Genomic DNA, 23,382 nt, shown 5'->3' with positions numbered 1-23,382 from the left:
CATTTTTTTTAATAAGGGAATTGAGGAATAGGGAGATTAAGTGACAGGCAGTTTGCATTAGAGGCAAAATTTGAACCTCTTTTGACTCAAGCCAGTGTTTTTCTCACTGTACCCTAATCATGCACCACTTTAATGGAGGTGACGTTGGGTATTATATTATAATGACAACAACCTTACAGTTCTATTTGAAATTCAGAAAGCACTTTTTTTCCTATGCATAACAATTACAAGCATTATTCCAGTTTTAGATGACAAAACTAATGCTCATAGACATGAAATAACTAGACCAGGATTGTAAAACTAATATTATAAAGCTAGAACTCAAACCAAGGGTTTCTTGACTCTCAAAGCAAGGCTCATTCCACTACTTTTTTCTGCCATCTCTTTTCTTGGGGTTATCTGAAACCTTTCCTTTCCATAAAAAGAAATCATATTTGCATGTACCTACCTCCTGATTAGAGCCTGGGCACAAAAATCCAAAGCTTGTTAAGTCCTAGAATTCAGTCTATTCCCAAGGTTGGGCAGAAAAAAAAGAGCTCTAGTCTCTCTCAAATCTATATTAATGGGGTCTGGCACTCAATTATGCTGGTACCTCCCAAATCTGGTGCTGTTTGCTTAAGCCTAATATCTGTCTCCAGTTAGCCAACAGGAAGAACCCTCAGTTGACAAGAGTGGCCTAGGAGTCCCAATAGAAAGCAAATGAAAACAAGACGCTAAAGTCTGAAAGCCTGGAAAGTCCCTTTAAAGCCAATGGATATCCAGGAAAATTTAATATGAATATATTCATTTTTATATACAAGCTTGTTCAGTTACACCTATATCATTTCACTGGAAGGCAACCACATATAGCTCAGGTTCATCCACAGCTGGGCAAGGTGAGGGCTTTCTATAGAAGCAGTCACCATCCCATCTCAAACTTTTCCAGCCCCAGTAAAGATTGATTGACAAATCCATCACTCTCCAGCAAAAATCTGCCCTTGGATTGGTAGGGAGACCTGCCTGCTCAGTTATCATGAAGTATCTCTATAATATCACCCCCACCCCACATACACCTTAAAAGCCTAGTTGGGAAAAAGCACCAAATCCCCAAACAGGACAAATGCTTTTAACAAACAGCTTAGTTATCAAGCAAGCAATGAACCCAGCCCACACTGAACTAGAGGAAACAACTGTACTATCCATGAGAGCAAGAGGCCTCTTCATTCACGGAAGCCTTTGAGTGTCACTGGAGCCTGGAACCAGATATAATCATCCCAGGCAGAATCTGGGATGGGAGGACCCCCACAAGACAAGGTCACAGTCAACTTGTGGCCCCGTTTAGGAACCTGATAGTTGAGTTTAGGGCGGAACCAGTCTTCACCACACTCACGATGTCCCTGGGCCATGACAATGGTGCCCATGGCTGGGGCGGCCTTCAATTCACTGAAGGCATCAGCCATGAAGAGGGCACGGAAGAGACGGCGAAGACAAGCAGATGTGCTAAGGCTCTGTCCCATCCTGCCCAGAGCCAGCCGAGCCAGGTCCAGCTCATAGAACTCCTTGGGGCACAATGCGCTGCCCCCAAGAAGGATCAGCACCCGTGGCACCAGCGTCCTGGCAAAGAGGCTCTCCAAGTGGCTCAGTATGCCCTCCAGTTCTAGCAGCGCCTGCTGGAATTTCCTATAGCTTCTTTCGGCCTTCTTCCTCATCATGTCCTCGGCCTGTGGGGTGGTCAAGGAGAGGGAATGAGCATTAATGGCCCATGCTGGGCCTCTTTGGTCTATCTCTCCTCCTTCCCTCCCCTGCTCTAATACCACCTACTCCAACCTTGCCATCCATTACACAGGGATTAAAAGATCATTGGACTTAAAATGTAGAAGAGACCTTTAAGGCTATCTAGTCCAAACCTTTCATTGTTAACTGAAGGCCAAAGAGGTTAAGTGAGTGGCCCAAGGTCCTATGGCTAGTAAATGGCAGAGTAGGATTTGAATCCATGTTCTTCTTCTGACTCTAAATCAAGCATTCTTTCCACCACTGTTAAGGGACACCGGACACGTCTCAAACACTCTAGTTAAACCCTTATCTTCCATCTTAGAATTAATATTGTATATTGGTTCCGAGGTAAGTGATAAGGGCTAGGCAATGGGGGGTTAAGTGACTGACCAAGGTCACACAGCTAGGAATTGTCTGAGGCCAGATTTGAACCTAGGATCTCATATCTATAGGACTGATACTCTATCCACTAAGCCATTTCTCTACTCCCAAACATCTCAATATCTGTGAAGCCATTATAGAGAAAATGTGTTCATTAATAGTTCTCCAGTACCCTATCTGATTGAGTGGACCAGAGGACTGACTCAATTTCACCTTGTTTACTAGTCCCCCAAAGCTCCACTTATTGAACAACAGATAATCTGATTATCTCTGCTATCCTTCAATTGTCAAGGGAGGTTACTGGGCAACACATGACTGTAGCAATCCCCATTCTGAGCATTTGCTAGGGCAGTGTCTAGGTCTGAATCTTATCAATGCTTTGCCCAAGGACAATCATCATCCAAATTATCATCAGAAAGCATGTAACATTTCATAAATTGTGGTGACCATATTGTGGCTATTCCTTCCATAACCTCCAAGCAAGGGAAGACTCAGAGCAATTGCTTTCTAGACAAGAAGTGAAATAATGGAAGAGTTAAAGCAGAGAGGGCAAGTCACAAGTTTGAGTTGAGTCAAAGGACTCAGTCAGTTGTTCCAGCTCTTTCTACACCCTGACACCTCTACTTTTGATTAGTTTATGATAGATAAATCATTCTAGGAAGCCTGTTCCGTCATCTGCATCCACCATTAATGAAATCACAAGCTTCTTTAAAGACTATTTTGCTCTAATACATGTATAACCCAGTGTAATTGTTTGCCAACTCTGGGAGCAGGAAGGGAAGAGGGGAGACACAATATCACTTTGGAAAACTTAAGTGTAAATTTTTTATTGGAATAAAATAAAGCTAAAACAAAAAAAAAACACAAAGAAATAAACTACCCTACTCAGTCTTGGAAACTAAGGGAGGCAACATCTTGAAAGTGTTTCTTAACCTGTCAAGTGATATAGAAATATATATAATGAGTGCTGTGATTGCACTGAAGTAGGCAACTCCCAATGAGGACACTCCCTCTCCAGTGCAGATGGGCTACATCTTTTCAACAATGCAAAGTTTTAGAGTTGTCTGGTCTGGTCTACCAAGAAGTTATGGGACTTGACTGAGGTCACATATGTCAGAGACAGGCCTTAAAGTCAGGTCTGCTTGACTCCAAGGCCACCTCTTCAGTCACCATACCACACTGCTTCCTCTTCTATTTGTATCTCCATTGCACTGTCCAATTTAAGGTATGGTACTTCCACAGAAGTTGGATTTAACACTGTGGAGAAGATAGGCCACCTTTTGTAGGGCAGTTTCAATAGAACCAAGGAATCAGAAGGGTGATTATTGGGTGCTATGAAGGTGAATAAATAGAAGCAGCAAGATTGAGGGAGGTAAAAGGCACCTGAGGAGCCACTGAAATGGACCAACTCATCCCTGAAGGGAATGGCTCACCATAACCTGCCTGACAAATCATTCATTCATTCATTCATTCATTCATTCATCATTCAGATTTTATCTGAAAGCCATCAGTGAAGAGGAATCTACAACTTTCTCTATGTCAAACATTTCCAATTTATTCCCAACAGGCCTGAGGTTAGATCCCACCTCAACTATTATGACCTTTGGAACTTTTCTCTAAGTCACTGGCCCTCAATGGCCAACATTTCACAATGTGGCAGGGTGAGACTAGAATTGCTGCAGAGATATCTTGTTCTAAATTCTGTAGTCTTATTACATGACAGGTAGCAGGTGTGTTCATTTGACTTGGGAAATGAGGCTTTTTGTTACATTCTCATTCCTTCCACAAGCCACTGAGGACTTGAGGAGGTTACTATTCAACCAGGCTTTTAGAAACAAAGGAATAGTGTTAGGGTAGTTCTACTAGACACAGAGCTGTTAAGTGTCTGAGGCCAAATTTTAATTCCCGAAGCTGAGTCTTTTTGACACCAGTTCTGTGACTCTTATCTACTATACCACTTGGATGTTAGCATCAGACACTTACTAGTTCGACAAGTCACTTTACCCTGTTTGCCTCCATTTCCTCATCTGTAAAACTAACTGGAGGGGGCAGCTAGGTAGCTCAGTGGATTAAGAACCAGGTCTAGAGATGGGAAGTCCTGGGTTCAAATATGACCTTGGATCTTTTCTGCCTATGTGACTCAGGGCAAGTCACTTAATCCCCATTGCCTAACCCTTACCACTCTTCTGCCTTGAAACCAGTACACAGTATTGATTCCAAGATGGAAGGTAAGGGTTTAATAAAAAAAAAAAAGAACTGGAGAAGGAAATGGCAAACCACTCCAGTATCTTTGCCAAGAAAACTCCAAAATAGGATCACAAAGAGTCAAATACAATTGAAAAATGACTGAACAACATTCAAATGTACAATATTATATAATTTAATGCAAGTCAATTAGGAAGTTATAAGGTTCAGAAGAGAGTGAAATCGACAATTCCATAATAGTTAAAATGGCCAATCCAGTATATTCTCTAAGAATTAATGTATCTTCCATGATATAAATGTTCAGAATATAGAGTTGTTTACACAGGTATTTCAAATATTATTTAGAAATTATAGCATCTGAGTTGAAAAGGACCTTGGAGGTCATCTAGGAAATTCCTATGCGAATGAGAATCTTCTCTACGACATCCCTGACTAGTTGCTGTTCAAACTCCATTTTGGACATGGTTTTCACTGGAAAAAGAAGAATCAAAGGCTTCTGCCATGAATATCTCTATTTATACACATTATAGTGTGGTTATAAAACAATATGGATTTTTATGTACAGCCTGTAGAAACCCATCTTATTGCTTTAGAGTCACAAAACCTATACCCCTCCCTGCTCCTTCTGCTTTTTTTGCCCCAGATATTACTCATTCTCCATAGTTTTGTCTATTAGGCAGCTTGAACATGTATCACATGGAAAGAGACAACTCTTAAGTCCTCTCTTCTTGGACAGAAAGGCATCTGTGACTAGCCTTCCTTGCTTCATAGGCAGATTTTATCAAGTTAAACCAAGGCATGTTTTTTTTCCCCCCTGGGATTATGATTGGAGAAGTATCCCCAAGGAAATAAGTGAGGAACTAGGATGGGAAGGAAAGCCATGACTAATGCTATTTGAAGCTGAAACAGGAGCCATTTATTCTGTCCAATTTCCTTCTTCCCACCTTACCCCAGAACAAAGCCCATACTCACCTGGGGAGAGGGCTTAGAGTAGAAGACTGTGAGCTGGTCATAGGGAAGTGGCAGCTGCTGCCTCTGGTACATAATGTGCTTTAGGAGCTCACAAGCAAATCGGCAGCAGCCTTCTGAGTTCACAGGTCCTGGAAATACTACAGGGACCAGGGAGTCTCCAGGACAGAGGTGCTCTGGATTGCTAGAAGGGTCATGAGTTGAGGTAGACTCAAGTTGTTCCCTTTGTGGGGCACAGGACTCCTCCGATTCTTCAATTCCTTCCAACTCTGAAAGTTGGGCTAAATAAGAGGATATTAAAAAAAAAAAAGTCAGGTTTAATAGCCATGTTTCTTTTTGTTTTCATTTACTAGAATCTTCCTGTACTTAGCCCATGAATGACCTTACTAATGGCTCAGACCTTGTAGGGTCTGTAGACTTGACTCTATACTTCTTTGACATATACTTCCCCTAACCCTCCCCTGACTTGAAAGGAAAAAACAAAGCTCCTGGTCCTTCTCATCTAAGAATAAAATATCTAGGTAGTGGAAGAAGTAAGGCTCAAATGAGATAATTTATGTTAAGTAATTTACAAACTTTAAAATATCATTTTATATATGTATACATATATGTACATACATGTATATACAGATATACATAAAATGTGCATGTATATATTTGAAGGTGAAGTGACTTAAATCCAGACATGAACTCAGGTCTTCCTGACTCCGAGACTGGTATTCTATCCATAGACCTAGCTGTCTTATTATATATAACATACATATATACCACACATGCATATAGATACATATGTTGTTGTTCAGTCATGTCCAACTCATGACCCCATTTGGGGGTTTCTTGAACAGGGGAAAGAAAGCCACTTCTTTCCCCTGTTCATCTTACAGATGAAGAATTGAAACAATGACTTGCTCAGGATCACACAGCCAAGTATCTGAGGCCAGATGAAGATACATCTTCCTGACTCCAGGCCAGGGATACTATTCATTGCATCACCTAGCTGCCCAAAGACATACCATGGTTATTGTCCTTCATACTCAGAGGACCAAAATGACACCTCTGATGATGTCTTTTTATCTGTGCATAAATTGGATTTAAGTGAAGCCCAGTTGCACAAGGTCATTAGCCTTACTCTCTCTTCCAGAGTCACTGAGGCCCAGTGGCAAGAAAAAAGTTCTGAAGGCCTAGGATGAAGTTAGAGGTATTCATGGCTGTTAGAACAAATTATTCTCATCAGCCCCTGGGGGAGTCTTCACATGCTTGGGGGTAGACACTTCCCTAACTCACCAACAGGATCTGTTGATCCTGTTGCTACAGCTCAGATATTAGCTGTGTGACCCTGGGCAAATCACTTCACAATTTCCTAATTTATAAAATGAGCTGAAGAAGGAAATGGCAAACCACTCCAGTATCTTTGCCCAGAAAACACCAAAATGGGGTTACTGAGTAGAACAAGGCTAAACAACCATAAACAACAAAAAAGTGTGTGTATACTGTACATATATACGCATGTATACAGTCGAGCTATTATTAAAGTAATAGTGAAGAAGTGAGGGGAAGAAGACAAACTTAACTACAAGGTCTGCTAGGTCTGAAGATGAGAAGGTCAGTAGAGTGGAGGGGGATCGGAGAGAAAAGGAGGAAGGACTTAAGGGGCTACAGGACTGTACAAGGGTGGGGGATGGGGTGTTCTGGGCACTGGAGAATATAGCAGAAAGTTGGACTTGACTTCGACTTGGGGCCATTTAGGAAGAGGGAGAAGCCAGACTAGTAGATCAGAAGAGAATAAAAGCTCCTTGAAGGTAATACCTGTCTTGCTTTTATCCTCGTTTCCCAGTGCACCCCCAGCACCAAGCTTGGCTCAAAGGCGGGGCCTAATAATTATCATTCGTTGAATGATTGGTTGGACCTGGGAGGGAAAAGCGTTTGACACCAAGCGGCAGTTCAAGAACTGCGCGGTTAGTTGATTGATTGGATGACGGAGAAGGGAGGTAGAGAAAATATGTAAAGAAAAGGGAGAAGAGGCAGGACATGGGGCGGGAACCGGCATGACCGGCTATCTCCCGGGGCAGGGCTGATCCCAAAGCCCCGGGAACGGATTAGAGGGGGCTGGGAAGAGACAAGCAGCAACGGCCTGGGCCACAATCGCCCCCCAGAGCCGCATTATCACACGCTTTACCATCGTCCGCCGCCACTTCCGGCCTCGGCTCCGCCATCACAACCTCCTCCCTCCGCCGACCGGTTTGAATGAATCCCTCCTCGCGGGGCACCTTGGGAAACTACTACTTCCGCTTCCGGCGAGTGGAGGGGAGGGGGAAGAGGCGAAAAAAGTGATTGTGCCATCTAATTGTGGGAGCAAGAGATCCCCTTGCCTAGCTATGCCTTCCTCTCTCATTTTCTAATAACGTCCAGTGCTCTCCAGGAACCCCCACATAATGCTTCCTCCCCTAGGAGACCACCCCACAGCTTACTACCTCATAGATACCCCACCCAGGACCACCCTTCCCTCCCTAGGGAACTTGAACCGTACACCCCGAGGCGTCCGGCCACTCCCTCTCAGCCACTAGGTCTCCCCCTCCCTCCCCTGACACTGTGGTGACCTATGTAGCCCCACCTGGCTGCCCAGCTTTATCTCTTCGGTCAGTCTGGTCGAGAGGAGGCAGGAGTATTGACTGATCCCACCCACGACCTCCAATCCCCTCTCCTACCACTAGAAGATCCCAAGTAGGAAGGGCAAGAAGATGAGGGGAGGGAAGACAGTCCAAGTATCCATGGGGCAGAGTGAGTCGAGTTATCAGACAAGTGCAGCAGGGTGGCTATCAGCTTATCCTAGCGGTGGAGCGTGGGCCCTAGGGGGACAAAGGAACCTCCCCTTTCCAATATCATCCTTCATCCTATTGCCTGCCTTCCTCAACAAGTTTGCCTGGTTTAGTCTCCGCAAGAATTGCAGCAGAAAGGGTCCTTGGCTCCTCTAACTTCTCTGCACCCAATCAGCAAAAGGAGGAAGGGATCCTCTTGTGGAATTCCTGGACCATTGAGGAGGTCTCACTTGGTTAAAGTCAGCTGGTGTTGCGTGGTTCGTTTTGCTTTATAGATTTCACTCTTCCACCCCGACAAGATCACGGAAACTGGGGGAGGGGTGGGCCGAGGGGAGAACGATGACCCACAGTCCACCACATTCCTTGCTTTGTGCTGCTAGATCCTCCTGCTCCCCCTCAGAGCCCCAGAGAGCAACACCAGAGGTAAGTCACTGTCTCCGACTTGCAGAGAAACTTGAGTCTTGGTGGAGTGTGTTTATACAGTTCATAGAATGTTAAAGCTGAAAGGGAACTTTAGAGGAAATAGACTAAAGGACTCAATCGAGGTCCCTGAGCCAAGACTGCTTTTTATTATGCACCCACTGTTTGTACAAAGAGGGAAGTGAACACTTTGTGAGTCAGCTTTGGGGCCCAGGAATAGAAACATTGCGTCCTGACTCCTCGCTGCCCACTGAACTAACCACTTGATCATCCTGCCTTCCTGGTAACTCGTTCGTTAGTAACTAGTGCTGGATGTTTGTGCACCAGCTGGCAACTGAGGCTCTGAAGGGTGGGGAAAGGGTTAAGTGCTGACCTGGCTATTAAGTCAAGTCAAAAATTCTTTGGGCCCTCTTCCAAGTTTCAATTACCGTCGAGTCCCCTCCTCCTCTCCCCACCCTCTCTCTCCCGCCGCCTTCCTAGATCTGATGCAACTAGAGCCTTAGTCCCGCCCCCAAAAGTATTTAGACCCTCCCATAAGTTAGGTCTTTGGAAATAAACCTTGGTTATATTCCATCCTGATTGGTTCGGCTTCAAAACAAAAGGGAGGAAGAGCTGGTCTCTTGTGGGTTGGGGCGGGGCAGGGTAGTCTGTGTTCTACTGCTTTAGTGTATTCTTAGCCCTGGGGCAGATCCGATTGGTTTATAGACCTCTGTACCTTGTGTGGGGAGTATAGAGGTGCCTCAGGCTGCTGAAAACAGCCCGAAGTCATCTCGGAAGTCCAGACGAGACTGCCATTCGGCTGAGTGGCTCTGGGGCAAAGGCGGCGAAATCATCACAGCAATAACAATCATAATTAATCTAACCACGTTCGCCCACACGCCCACAAGCTCTGAGCTCTGACTCACCCCAATGGCATGACTGTGACGGAGGCATAGGGGGAGAAACTGAGGCAGACTAGGGCTGCGTACGAGCAGATAGGATAAGATGCTTCAAATTCTTCTATCTAGAAGACCTTCAAACCACAGGGTTTCGACTGCTAGCCGTGATGACATCCAGAGCTGGTTTAGGGACCCAGAAGTCCCGAGATCCCAGCTGTCTCTGAGAAGTCAACCCTCTTTTTTAAGTAACTCGCTCCCTTCTCACTTTCCCTCCGCTTAAAGCGGGGCCTGGATAGCTGAACACTTTGCCAGTCCACTCCAGAAGTGTGTCTTCTGTACGTGAGTGTGTATGGGCAGGGCGACCTGAATAATTTCTTGGGGGTCCCTCCCTTTTGGAGAGCTAAGAAAAAGTCTTGGAGCCCGGGGATAGCCGAAGTGATACTACAATTCCCTTGGTGCCTTGCGCCCAGGAACAAACTCTTTCCACTCCTCCGGTCGTGATTCGGTCTTGCGCCGCGGAGCCGGTCGGGAGTTGTAGGATGGCATCTTGTTTTTTTCAGCGGGTGACAGTACCATTGGGGACTTCGTATCCCGTGGTGCTCCGCGGCTGTTTTCTGACGCTCCCGAAGGGTGTGGGGGGGGGGGGGGAGAGTGGCAAGGGGCGGGGCCTACGCAGGGCTCCGCCCCGCTTCCCTCAGGCTCGGCCCTACGCGGTGGCGGAGGCCGAGTCTCAGACTAGGCGGCCGCGGCGGCGGCGGCGGCGGCAGCAGCGGCGGCGGCGGCGGGGGGGAGGGGTAGGGGCGGGGGGCAGTGGCGGATGGACTCGCGGGTGTCCGAGCTATTCGGCGGCTGCTGCCGGCCCGCTGGAGGTACGGCCGGCAGTGGCGGAGGCGCGGGTGGTGGTGGCGGCGGCGGCGGCGGCGGCGGCCTCAAAACGAGAGGCGGCAGCGGCAGCGGCGGGGCCCCGAAGGGGAAGAAGAAGGGCGGAAGGAATCGAGGGGGCAAAGCCAACAACCCCCCGTACCTGCCCCCTGAGGTGAGGAGGAGGCCTGGAAAGGGGAGCGCACCCTCCCTGTCTATACCTGTCCCCTGGGGGGGGGGCGGAATCCCCGGAAGGTCTAAGAGCTCAGCGCCCCTCTCCTGGGCCTGTCCTGTGGAGGGTCCCAAAGGGTCAGAGAACACAGATCCCACCCCCATCCCCTCCCCCTCCTCCGTGAGAAAGGAGGTCCTGGAAGGTCAGAGAGAACAATCTCTCTCCTGTACCTGCCTCTGCTCCACGGACTGCGCGGGGGAAAAAAAAAAACAACCATCTCCGGTACCTGCCCCTGCCCTATGGAAGTCAGAGAGCACCTACTCCTTCTTGTACTTGTCCCTTGAAGGGTCCCGGAGGGTCAGAGAGCACAGGCCCATCTTCCCCAGCGGGAAAAGGGTGTTCAAAGGTCAAAGAGCCCAGTTGGGTGGGGTTGTGGAGGGTCAATAAGTACGGGGTTACCCTCTTCTCTCCCCTCCTCCCTGAACCCCAGAGCATCTCAATGAGGGGAGTGCCCACGGAAGAGTAGAGAGAGCACATACTTGTTCTAAGTAGCATCCTGGAGGATCAGAAAACCCAGACAGCCCTGTACCAGTTCTACTGGGAAGGGCAGAAAGAAAACCCCTTATTCTGAACCTTCACTTGTCCCATGGGGGACTGAGTAAGGAGGGGGCAAATATGACATCCCTCAAATCTGTACCTGCCGTGTCCTGTGGGGTTTAGGTCCAGAAGTAGAGTGGGTACCTCCTTCAACTTGCTTCATGAAGGCACTCCAGGAGAGGCAGAGAATTCCCTCAATTCTTAACCCCTTCCCCTGTGAATTGGGTTGGAGTCTCAGAGAAAGGCACTTCACATTCCCCATCTTATCCTGTATTTTGGCAGAGAAAGGATTTGAGAGACAGATAATATATATTCTATCTACCTGACCCTATCCCAAGAAGGAGAGTTGAGGAAGAGTGGAGGAAACCCTTTCTTCCTTCCATTTTATACCTGTCCTATGTGGGAATGTCATAGAGGGTTCAGGGTTCCATCTAGAAGGAGGCTCTTGGAAAAGAAAAAAAAAAACAAAACACACAAACAACGTTCCTGCACTCCAAGTTTTGGGACCTTGGTCAGAGAACCCTCTGTCCAAATCCTGAACTTGTCCTGTGGGAGTAGAGCTGGAACAAGACCAAAAAAAAAAATCCCCAAATCCTTCACCTACCTCCCACCCAAGAAGAGAGGAAACCTGGGGGGAAATAGTGAAAATATTCCCCCACCCCATTTCTATATAGATCTGTATAGAACCTGAGGCTTGGGGATATTAAGAAGCTGGGAGCAAACAGCTGGCAAGTCCCATACCTGCCCTTTGGGGAGGAGACTGATAGGAAGATTAGAGAACTACCCTTGTTTATCCCTTCCCTTTTCTAACACATAGCCATTTCCCCAAAGTGAGTTGAGTGATCACTCACGTGGGGGGGGGAAGAGGGGGAGAGGGAACCCTCAGGAGAAGCATATGTTTGCCCTGAGTTTCTCCAGTTCCCTATTGCCTCAAAGAACTGATTACAAAGGAAAATATAAATGTGGACAGTCCTCTGCTTAAGATGGCCCTTTTGGGGGGGCAGGGATGATGGGGTGATAATTGGAACTTTGAGATGAAGAAGACCCTGGGTCTAGGAAATTTATAATCTCTTCCTCAGCAGGTTCTACAAGCCTGTAACACAACCTCTGAGGTTAACCTCTGAGGGGAAAAGTCTGAATTCAATTCAATAAACATTTGTTATGCCCTTAATTGTGTGCTAAGTACTGGGGGGCATTATATTATGCCAATTGTAGAGCACTTGAAGGTTTTGAAAGAAATATATATACATATATATATTCTCATTTTAGCCCAAGAGCTCTGTGATGAGGTATCATATCCCCCTGCAGATGAAGAGACTATGTTTCAGAATTATTTGATTAAGTTGTTTGCTTATGGTTATGCAGCTAATAAGTGTTAGAGATGGGATTTAAACCTACATCTTACTGACTCCAGGTCAAATACTTCTTGAGGAACTTACTCTAGCAGGAAATATTACACATGCACACTGTAATACAACTTTTGTTCTTCTAGCTTTGTCTCAATACATACTACTTGTCACTAACTTGCTAAATGATGCTACTTGCTAAATGGTGAGGTTTGGGAGATATTTAACTAGGAGATAGAGACAGACCGCGAAGATAGAAATGCTAGAAATCTAGGAGATAAACATTAATGATAACTATGTAATAAGGACTAAGCCCCTGAATACCTGGGCCAGTTCTAAACAGAACGGCTGATCACAACACAGTAAGCACTTAATTCTGTTTAAACAAATTAATAGAATAAAGACGAAAAGGACTCAAAGAAAGGAGCATTTAGTCTGGTTCATGAAACCCTGTTGAGGTGAAGATGCAGTGAGTGCAGAGTGAAATCTAGGTTAGGTATGAAGACCCTAGAAAAGGGAATTTCTAAGATAGGTCCTCTTTCCTCTGTTCCTCAGAGGAAGAAGACTTCTTTGGGTAGCATTAATGTCTTTTATGACATAAGCTAATTTGGTACATTTCCTAAATGCCTCCAGTACTGCTCAGGGATCTCTAGGTTTCCATGTTCAGAGTGGACAGCGGTGAGTTCACATTCTGGCCTTGAGATCTTACCTCTCATGACATCAGTCAAGGGGGTGGAGCAGGAAGTGCAGACTAGCAGAGAGATAGATTGGTCTGAGAGTAGAGGAGGCTTTGACCTCTGGGGACATCAGTTTAAGATCTTTTTTTGGTGAGGAGTAATGAAAGAAAGGAGGGAGGAATTCAGGAACTCTTTTTGTTCTGTCCTTGGCTCATTGGATTACTCCCTGAGGTCTATCAGGGCAGCTTCTCCAGATGGGGCTGAGTTGGGGCTGGATGAGGGAGTTACCCTGGTCTCTAAGATGCTTCCTGCCTTGGCAAGATACTGTATTCTGGGCTTCCTGCTGTTTGAAGAGAATAATTTGGACACTAGGCTGGAGTCCAGGAGAAAGGGGGGAGGGATTAGGGCAGTGTACAGTGACTACCCAGTCTTATGTTTCTTTACAGGCTGAGGATGGAAACATTGAGTACAAGGTGAGTCTTGGGTGAGGGGGGTGGGGGTGGGGAGAAAGAGGATTGCACCTGACCTTTATGAGTTTCCATCCCCAAGTTTCTCCTGAGTCTCTAGCTCGTTAGGGAAATGGGGCTAGAACAGATTGTTTTAGAAGGGGCTGGATTTATTCCTAGGGTGGAGACAGGGCTAGGTAGCACCTAGATTAAATTTCCACAGATTAAATTATTCTCAGTAATCTATAGGGAAGTAGATGGCCCTGATCCTTCTGAGGGCAAATAAGGGTCTAAGTGTGACATCACCTTCATATCTCTGTTTCCCAGTTGAAGCTGGTAAACCCATCCCAATATCGCTTTGAGCACCTGGTGACACAGATGAAATGGCGGCTTCAGGAAGGCCGGGGCGAGGCTGTCTATCAGATTGGGGTGGAGGACAATGGGCTATTGGTGGGGCTGGCTGATGAGGAGATGCGGGCATCCCTCAAGACCCTGCACCGGATGGCTGAGAAGTATGTTCCCTTCTCCACTCTCCTTTCTTCCTACCGCACTTTTTCTGATAGTACTTCCCTGCCTTGCCCTTTCCCTCGGGGATTATGGTTGGGCTTTCCCATACCTTACCTGTCTTTTGGTTAAGATTTAGTGCCAGAGGTGGGGAGAGATTGAAGCTCTGGGACCTGCTTCTGGGGATCCAGACTTGTGGCCTCAGCTTTTAGCCTTTGAAGAGGTGGGGGAGGCCATGGTAGATGGGAAGTGAGAAGAGGGAGAGAGCTATGAGTGATAGAGGGTTTGAAGAAGCAAGGACCTGGCCAGTCCAGATGAAAGGGGTAGGGGATGGCAGATGGCATTGGCAGGCTGGAATGGGGGCTTTCCTCTGGGCTGAGAGTGGGTCCTGATGTTGCTATGCACAGGGTTGGGGCAGACATCACAGTTCTCCGGGAGCGAGAGGTGGATTACGATAGCGATGTTCCTAGAAAGATCACTGAGGTGTTGGTGCGCAAAGTCCCTGACAACCAACAGGTAAAGCCTGGTCCCCATTTATGCCTCCCTCCCCACAGACACAAACACACATGTCATCCTCATCCTGGGACCTTCTCCTGGGGTCCAACCTTCTTGGGGTGGCTCACTCCTTCCTTGTTGCCCTAGAATGCTTTATCTCCTGACCCAAAAATGAAGACAGGAGAGGGAAGAGCCCTGACCTTGGGTGTATTTCTTCACAGTTCTTGGACCTTCGAGTGGCTGTCCTGGGCAATGTGGACTCTGGGAAGTCAACTCTCCTGGGGGTGCTGACTCAGGGGGAGCTGGACAATGGGCGGGGCAGGGCCCGGCTCAATCTTTTCCGTCACCTACATGAGATCCAATCTGGTCGTACTTCCAGCATCAGCTTTGAGATCCTTGGCTTTAACAGCAGGGGAGAGGTATGCAAAGAGAGGAGTCATGATGGGTCTAGGTGCTGGGGAAGGACTGGGAGGTAGTAAAGCATTATGACAGCCTTTAAGGTGGTGAAGAGATGCTCTGTCAAATGAAAGGGTATTTGGGTGGGCTCCATGCAGCTCATCCCCAAATAGGAAGAAGGGTTAGGGCGAGCTAGCAACAGGTGCTAATAATAGGGCTGGTCCAGGTGGTGAACTACAGCGACTCCAGGACAGCAGAGCAGATCTGTGAGAGCAGCTCCAAGATGATCACCTTCATTGACCTGGCAGGACACCACAAGTACCTACGCACCACCATCTTTGGCCTGACTTCCTACTGTCCTGACTGTGCCCTTCTTCTAGTCAGTGCAAATACTGGCATTGGTGAGCACTTTCTGGGGTATTATAAGCCTGCAAATGTTCAGGCACTCTGGACGTCTTTAATGGAGGCAGGTAGGTAACATAGTGGGTAGAGAACTGGACTTAGAATCAGGAAGAGCTGAGTTTAAATCCTGACTCAGACATTTACTAGCCCTATGACCCTGGGCAAGTCACTTAACCTCTCTTTGCCTCAGAGTTTCCTCATATGTAAAAATGAGGGCATTATACTCAATAGCCTCTAAGACCCCTTCCCAATCTAAATCTTTATTCTTATGCTAGATTGCACAGTGAATAAGAACACTGGGCCTGAAGTCAGGAAGCTCCAAGTTCATATTTGATCTGAGATACTACTTAGTTATGTGATTCTGGGAAAGTCACTTTATCTTTTATTTGCCTCAATTTCCTCAACCATAAAATGAGGATGATAACAGCACCTACTTCATAGAGTTGTGGGGATCAAATCAGATATTTGTAAAGCACTTAGCACAGTGCCTGGCATATAGTAGGTGCATATAAATGCTTAGTCCTTTTCCTTCTCTTCTGATTCATTTCCTTTTCTCCCTTTTCTTATTCTTCCTACCCCCTGCTTCTTTGTTGCAGCGGGTACCACACGGGAGCATCTGGGACTGGCCCTAGCCCTGAAAGTGCCCTTCTTCATTGTTATCAGCAAGGTGGACCTATGCTCAAAGGCCACAGTGGAAAGGACAGTGCGCCAGCTAGAAAGGGTCCTTAAGCAGCCTGGATGCCACAAACTCCCACTTTTGGTCACTTCTGATGATGATGCTGTCACTGCTGCCCAACAGTTTGCCCAGTCACCCAAGTAAGCTGCACCCCAACACCTGCCAATTCAGAATAGAAGATAACCAGAAACATTACCTCTTCCCTTCGTTCCATTTTCTTACTCCTAATATCTGCTGGAGAGACCAATTCTCATTCAATCTAATAGGTTCATCAGATCGATATACTCCCACAAGTCATCCCCATTCTAATATGCCAGTAATCTCAAGGCAATGCTAATCCCAACTACATTGACCTGGTCCAGGACCTCAGGGGATGAAATATCGGTACTTGAACATCTCTTCACATGCTTTCTACTCCAGAGTAAGCTTTAGAAGCCCTGCTCCCAGAACTGTCTAAAAGATGGAGCTAGGATGACAATAAAACCTCAGCATTTTGGTTAGCAAGGTCCTGAGACTAGCCTGTGAAGCTTCACAGATGGCCTCTACCCTAGGGACCTTTCTTATCTGACCATTCCATACCTCTTCCTACAGTGTCACCCCCATCTTCACATTGTCTAGTGTGTCTGGGGAAAGCCTGGACCTGCTCAAAGTCTTTCTCAACATCTTGCCACCACTCACCAATAGCAAAGAGCAGGAAGAGCTCATGCAGCAACTGACTGAGTTTCAGGTAAGAGATGGGCTGGAGTAGGGCAGGGATCTGGGAAAAGGTTGGCTTGAACCATTTGCCTTGAAGCTGACCCTCAGGGTCTATCCAGAAGCCTAGGAACCTCCTGGGCCTCCTAGGCCACCCACTGATGGTGTCCTCTTTGGTCTCAGGTGGATGAAATCTACACGGTGCCAGAGGTGGGGACTGTTGTTGGAGGGACACTTTCCAGGTGACTCCCTTGTTGGGGGAGATTTTGTTAGAGGGTTCCCTCCACATGATGGCATCAGACTCCAAAGGAGGTAAATCCCACCTCCCTCCTGGGAAGCTGAGCAGACCCCATCCAAAGGAACTTACTGGCTTGAAGAATCTATGCCTTCATTGTCAGAAGTGCTGGAGACAACCAGCCTGATGCTATATGTGGGAAGGAACAGCATTCCTATCTGCTGGGAATCATACTCTAGGATAATTAACTCTCCTGGACCCCTGGGATAAAGTGTGGGTGCTTGGGCCCTGGGAAAATATCCATGTCCCACCTAAGAAAGGGAAGACAAAAGGGTGACATTTCTGGGATCTAGCTTTGAGTCAGAAGACACAGGCTAGAGAATGATAGGGCCAGCAAAGGGTCCATACTCTTAATGTTTCAGAAAACTCTTGATCCTGAAACAGTAATGCTCTAATCAGTTGGCATTCTCTAGTCTTGGGATGGATTTCCCTTCTTCCCCTTAGAATCTGAACTCTGAGCCAAAAGGAGGCAGCTCCCCAGCTTTGAATTAGGAGCTCTTTACCAATTAATCCTGGTCTCCTCAGGAAAATAAGACTTTGCAATGGAAAGAGCTTAGGTGGGGAGGGTACAGTGTAGGAGGTAGGCAAGGGGCCCACTATGACCCTGTATAATCCCTGCTCTGGACTACAGTGGGATCTGCCGTGAGGGGGACCAGCTGGTGGTTGGTCCCACAGATGATGGACGCTTCCTAGAGCTGAAGGTGTGCAGCATCCAACGTAACCGCTCAGCCTGCCGAGTGCTTCGAGCTGGCCAGGCAGCCACACTGGCCCTTGGGGATTTTGACCGTGCTCTTCTTCGAAAGGTGAGCTGGGTGATGAGGTAGGAAAAATGTAGAAGGAGCCTTATGGGTAGACTAATGATAGAACTATTGGGAAAATTCTTTCAAAGTATATTCAGGAGAATCCTATGTCCAGAGCCCTAATCTTCTTCATTACTGCAGAGAGAGGCACAAAAGAAACAGTTCCCACTCTTCTGAATCTCACAGTGAAGGTTCACAGATGAAAAGGGCTAAGGAACACTGATAATCAGCATGCACACCCAGAAAATATCTATTAAGCTAAATTTACTATGTATAGAACATTGTGCTTAGGAAACAACTGGGAGTCATCCAGAATGAAATTAAACATGCTCCCTTATAATCCTTATATATGGGGAAATTTTAGTGTCTGCTAGAGATTAAGACACAAATATGGAGCCATATAATATATTACATGATAAAATGAGATACAAAACAAAGTGCCATGTCAGGACTGGTGAGCAAATGTCATTATTAACCAGATTAGGGAAGACTTTATGGAGGAAATGACATTTGACTTGACCTTTAATGTAGAAATGCAACAAGTCAAGATAGGAGGAAAGGGACACTCCAGGTATAGGGAATATGATAAACAAAAGCACAGATGGGAGTAGGCAATCAGTCTTTAAGGATGCAGAGAGAAATCCAGGATGACTAGATTATAGAACGCATGGAGAGAAGTAACAGGAAATAAGGCTGGCAAGGTAGTGTAGAGGGCCTTTAGTTTCTGGAAGAGGCAATAGGGACTCACTAAAGATTTGTGAGCAGAGGAATGACATGGCCAAATCTAAGAGATTAATCTGATGTGAAGGATGAATTAGAGAGAAAAGAGATTTCAACAAGTGTGAAATGATATAAAATAGAATGTCCTGTTACTGATCTAAACCCTAAAAGTACAGAGTAAAGAAGTGATTAAAATGAGATAGGAAAGTTGCCCATAACAGGTGAGTTTTAATCAATAAGGCCTTCTAAAATCTCAAGTTGAGCCTTAGGGAAGGGGAGATATGCAGTGGGAGGGCATAATTTGGAGTCTGTCCCACCTGGGTCCAGCTGACCTCTACCTCTACAGGGCATGGTGATGGTGAGCCCTGAGATGAACCCCACTATTTGCTCAGTGTTTGAGGCAGAGATTGTCCTACTGTTCCATGCCACCACCTTCCGGCGTGGATTCCAGGTGACTGTGCACGTGGGCAATGTACGCCAGACAGCTGTAGTGGAGAAGATCCATGCCAAGGTGAGGGGCAGGGCACCCAATTATTCCCTGATAGACTCATTTCCACCTTAAGAAAGGAGGGAGATGTGGCCTGGGCTTCCCAGAGTAAACAGATGATCTCATGAGGTGGGTAGGACTCCTGTAATACTTGCTGTGGGTAGAGGGGAGAAAGCTGGTAGACCCCCACAGCTCTCCAGCTAGGGCAAGCACCAACAACTGCACATCTACTGTAGGACAAACTTCGGACTGGAGAGAAGGCAGTAGTGCGCTTCCGCTTCCTAAAGCATCCAGAGTACCTGAAGGTGGGTGCCAAGTTGCTGTTCCGAGAAGGCGTCACCAAAGGCATCGGCCATGTCACCGACGTGCAGGCTATTGCAGCAGGAGAGGCCCAGGCCAGACTGGGCTTCTGAACTACCCTAGGCAAGGGGCATCTTCATTGCTGTCCCTACAATATACAAGGTGACTTCAGACCACGCTGCCCCCACTGGCGGCTCTGTGTGTTAATAGCCTGGGGGAGGGGGTGTTCCCTGCCAGTTGCTTCTCCCAGCACCTCTGGAGTGGTGCCCAGCTTGGTGTGGCTAGGGGAAAGGAGAGTCCTGTGACAGAAGACGGGAAAACTCAGGGTATTGGCTTAGGGTCATGCCCCAGGCTTGGCTCCTCCAAATCTGGCCAAACATGCCCCTTCTGTTGGGGCCTTGGAAGAGGCCACTCTGGCCACTTTCAGCCATACCCTTTCAGTGATTTTGGACTGGAGCTAATCTCCCACAATGATCTGGGCTTCTTGGAAACAGTCACAGCTTGGGGTGATTCTCAGGAAGACCCCATTTTCTAGCCCTCAGGGCTATATAAATTTTCAACAGAGGCCAGTTCCATGCTGTGGACACAAGACATGTCCCCATGTCTGCCTGGAGTCCCCAGGTCCAAAGTGGGAAGGAGTGATATGTGGGCAGTGAACTTTACTGCTCATACTTTGTGCCAGGGCCTAATGGCCCATTCCCAACTTCCTCTTGTTCCCTGTTTTAGGGATCTCCATCACTCCATCCTCATCCCCTACAAGCCCCACAGGTGCTATTTATCAGGCTGGTCCAGGGCTTGACATATTAAGGGTCAGCTGCATGTCAGTCATGGTCTTGTCCTCTCTTTTCCTCAGCAGATCTATTGGTTTTTTGTTATGAATCAAAACATGTTTTGCTTTATAAAAATGGGTGACTGGGTATTGGGAGCTCTGGCTCCCCTATCAACTTTTACCCTTCTTGCTTCCAAGCAATCCCATCACCCACTGTTCTATTTGTTTGCAGTAACTCTATCCTGCCCATTGTTGAAGGTAGCCTTTCCCCTCCCCCCAAAGAAATGGAGGGGTGTCTATATCCCCTACTCTAACAAAGGGACTTCCTCTTTCCCCATTGTTGATGTCCTGGGTTCCCATGGGCTCAGGGATCATTTGTTGTTTGAATTTTCTCTGCATCTCTCTATATATACACACATATGTATATATATATATATGTGTAATATATATACATATTGTACAGAATAAATATGTTTTATTGAATGAGCTAGTCATGGATTGCCTCCATCAGGGAATCAGTTCTTTCCCAGAAAAAAAAGAAAGGAAATCTATAACCTCAACATTGATGCATCCTGAGGATGGTAGAGAGCAGGATAGAGCTCAGTTCTTAGTAGAACTCTCTTCCCCCATCAGGTCTACCAAATATTAGATAGTATAATTAAGTGGTCTGGCACAGCCCAACAGGACTTCAGTTGCCCTGAAACTGCAGACAAGCAGAGGTAGGAAATGAATTGAAAATGAAAACTGAAACGGGCAGCTACTCTGCATTCCAAAACTGTTGCCTCTTCTCTAGTGACCTCAAAGATATGACCCTGAAACCTCTGCTGCCAGAAAGAAATTAAGTGATTTGTGATATAGTATGGAGACAAATAGCAATTTGTCTTCACCCTTCTCCACCCTGGTGCCAGATCATTCCAGTATGCCTGTGGAAGCAGAATGAATCTGTGTGTAGATCCAGTACAAGCTCAGGTTGTAGGACAGCCTGGAAGAATCCTAACCTAGTTTGCTGTGGCAGGGGCTGAATGAGAACTATCTTGCTTTTCCCACACATTTGCCTGCCACTGTATCGTCATCTTTCTGAGATCATCTGAGCCTTTTATAGATGAAAAAAATGAGGCCAGGGTTGAAGGGTAAATGACCAAGTACTCAGTACTTTGTGGGCTTTCTAAAAGGTCCTATAAAAGATATCATAAAAATGAGTATGGCCTACCTTCTTCTGCAGGGGCCCTGCTCTGTCTCCAGGCTGGGGGTGGGGTGGGGGGCGACAAGTGGGAAAGAAGAAGCAGTTAGGCTTTTAAAATATTAGGGGCTTAACCTTATGTGTATCAAGATATAGTCTAGTTGGTGACTTCCTATGAGAAGAGAGCAGCCAGAGAGCCCAGAAGTAAGGAGATGGCACCTACAAAGAGAAAATGAACTCTGACCACCCCAGCCCACCTCTCCCCAACCCCAATCATGACTAGGCTGGCTCCTGGCCAGCACTAGGAACAGTGAAACCAAAAGCCAGGGCAGTTTTAGTCGTAGCTACTTTCTTTTACACCCAACTTCCTCCTAGCCAGTACAATTTGAATCCTTAGCTCTTTGCAGTTGTGATGAGAGGTAGGGTAGGTGCCTGGGCTTATAAACTTAGGAACTGAAATGGTTTCAGCTCCACCACTTTTCCCCCCACATTATTGTTGTACTGACAGGTGTAGAGAATTGTGGACTGTTACTGTCAATCCAAGTGTTCCAGTTCCAAGCAGCTTATTATTCTTTAGGACAATATCTCAGTGCTTTGTCAATGACTTAAAAAAAATTGATTTAAAATGTTTTTCCATGGTTACAAGATTCATGTTTTTTCCCTCCCCCCCTCCCAGAGCTGACAAGCAATTCCACTGGATTATACATTATTGCTCAAAACCTGTTTCCAGATTATTCATATTTGTAATAGTGAGCTTTTAAAACCAAAGCCCCCAATCACATACCCATAGAACCACATGTTTATCAATGACTTTTATTACTTCAGTCATTTTCCTGATGACTAAAAAGAGAAAGATCAGCATCCCAGGCTTTTAAAATAAGCTTTAACCTGCCTGAGTCTGTGTTTCTATCAGACAAGCTTCAGAGAACCAATGGATTACTTTGTACACAACTGATTCCTGTGCAGATTTAGCACTGAAACGCTGTTCCTTAGCCCAGGACATCATCTGGGTGCTTTGGCCTCAGCAGCCCCTTTCCCTTTTTGCATACCACTCCCCTCCTAGTCTACAGAAAGGGCATTCTTTGGCAGGAGATATGTTGATATAGTGGACTTCACTCTTTAAAACTATGTCCTTCATTCATTCAGAAAAACAAGCTTGGTAAACATGCAAACAATGGTTTTTGTGAATTAGGAGTAGAGAAGATTGTTAAATATGATATTTAAACCAGTTTTTTCTTGTCCTGATGCCATGTATTCAACAATTCGAAGATCTGCACTTTTATAAAAAATTTTATTTAGTCAATTTAGAATATTTTCCCTTGGTTACAAGTCATGTTCTTTCCCTCCCCTCCCTCACCCCCTCCCATACCTGATGCACAATTCCACTGGATTTTACATGTATCCTTAAAGATCTGCACTTTCACCAGGAATGTGATACTCTCTTCCACTGGCATAAATCACAACCTTCTATAATTCAGACTGTCCAGAGTTGTGACTGAATCCCAGAATTGAAGAGTTAGAAGCAGCTATCCAAGTCCAACCTATAGGAATTCTCATAATTCTTTATTCTTACATATGCACTTATGTACATTATCATTGAGCCTTTGCAAGAAGGGGACTCAGTCGGCTTCAGTTTCCTCTACTGTAAAATGATAAGATCAGTCTGTATTCTTAGGGTAGTTGTGAAGATTGAATATTTGTAAGTGCTAAGTACAGTACCTGGCACATAGTAGGCACTTAATCTTATTTCCTTCCTACTGATTTATAGTCCCCTAATCTTCCCTCCCACACCCTTTTTCAGACCACCCTGTGCGTGGAGAATTGATTTTTTGAACCCAAGATGTTACATTTATCTCTCAATTGTTATCTTTTTAGAGTCAACCTAATACTAGTCTGTTGGATCTTAATTCTGTCATCTGTTGTATTAGCTATTCCCCTCAACTTTACAGTCATTTGAAAACTTGATGAATTTATGGGTATTAAATAAAATACTCAGAATAACTATAGCACTTACCTGTAGCTTCTAATGATTATCAGACCCAACTGCTTTAATCCTTACTTCAGCAAGTATCTTAAACACCTGGCCTTAGATTCTTCCTAGCTGTATCCTTCTGGGTAAGTCACTTAACTTCCATTGCCCATCCC

At 46.1% G+C, this 23,382-nt stretch overlaps 2 protein-coding genes across 10 annotated transcripts in view; one reads left to right on the top strand and one right to left on the bottom strand.

The window, feature by feature from the left end:
* Positions 1–20,540, top strand: part of GTPBP2 (GTP binding protein 2) — a 28,844-nt gene extending 8,304 nt beyond the window's left edge. For 3 of the 8 annotated variants that reach the window (XM_056818283.1, XM_056818282.1, XM_056818280.1), the window contains 11 exons: positions 13,521–13,547; positions 13,848–14,032; positions 14,432–14,540; positions 14,741–14,938; positions 15,142–15,316; positions 15,914–16,133; positions 16,585–16,720; positions 16,870–16,928; positions 17,613–17,784; positions 18,848–19,012; positions 19,225–20,540. In XM_056818283.1, the coding sequence (XP_056674261.1) occupies positions 13,899–14,032; positions 14,432–14,540; positions 14,741–14,938; positions 15,142–15,316; positions 15,914–16,133; positions 16,585–16,720; positions 16,870–16,928; positions 17,613–17,784; positions 18,848–19,012; positions 19,225–19,401 (1,545 nt within the window). In that variant the 5' untranslated portion in view covers positions 13,521–13,547; positions 13,848–13,898 and the 3' untranslated portion in view covers positions 19,402–20,540. Of the gene's footprint in view, positions 1–6,437; positions 6,506–8,412; positions 8,547–9,623; positions 9,757–10,223; positions 10,458–13,520; positions 13,548–13,847; positions 14,033–14,431; positions 14,541–14,740; positions 14,939–15,141; positions 15,317–15,913; positions 16,134–16,584; positions 16,721–16,869; positions 16,929–17,612; positions 17,785–18,847; positions 19,013–19,224 lie in introns of those variants that run through there. The other 5 variants (XM_056818279.1, XM_007483981.3, XM_056818281.1 and 2 more) reach the window with 5 other exon arrangements.
* Positions 720–9,620, bottom strand: MAD2L1BP (MAD2L1 binding protein). Of its 2 annotated transcripts, none has more exons than XM_007483980.3 (3): positions 9,449–9,620; positions 5,311–5,588; positions 720–1,700 (listed from the first exon to the last, which is right to left on the bottom strand). In XM_007483980.3, exons 1-3 carry the CDS (start codon positions 9,474–9,476, stop codon positions 1,200–1,202), a joined length of 807 nt encoding a protein of 268 aa, XP_007484042.1. In that variant the 5' UTR covers positions 9,477–9,620; the 3' UTR covers positions 720–1,199. The 2 variants fall into 2 exon arrangements, with proteins under 2 accessions (XP_007484042.1, XP_016286572.1); XM_016431086.2 differs by lacking the exon at positions 9,449–9,620 and adding an exon at positions 7,484–7,595.
* Positions 20,541–23,382: the final 2,842 nt, after the last annotated feature.

This window comes from Monodelphis domestica, chromosome 2, assembly GCF_027887165.1.
Source record: "Monodelphis domestica isolate mMonDom1 chromosome 2, mMonDom1.pri, whole genome shotgun sequence".
NCBI lineage: Eukaryota > Metazoa > Chordata > Mammalia > Didelphimorphia > Didelphidae > Monodelphis > Monodelphis domestica.
Note: the sequence above shows the minus strand (reverse complement) of the source record. Positions and strands in the feature narration are given on the sequence as shown.

What these genes read in the sequence shown, in the direction of transcription:
- MAD2L1BP (XM_016431086.2), bottom strand. Translation starts at nt 7,520, where the DNA reads ATGGCGGAGCCGAGGCCGGAAGTGGCGGCGGACGATG. An exon ending in GGAAGTGGCGGCGGACGATG is followed by an intron (nt 5,589 to 7,483) that starts GTAAAGCGTGTG and finishes CCTCTTATTTAG; the next exon opens with CCCAACTTTCAGAGTTGGAA. An exon ending in ACTCTAAGCCCTCTCCCCAG is followed by an intron (nt 1,701 to 5,310) that starts GTGAGTATGGGC and finishes ACCACCCCACAG; the next exon opens with GCCGAGGACATGATGAGGAA.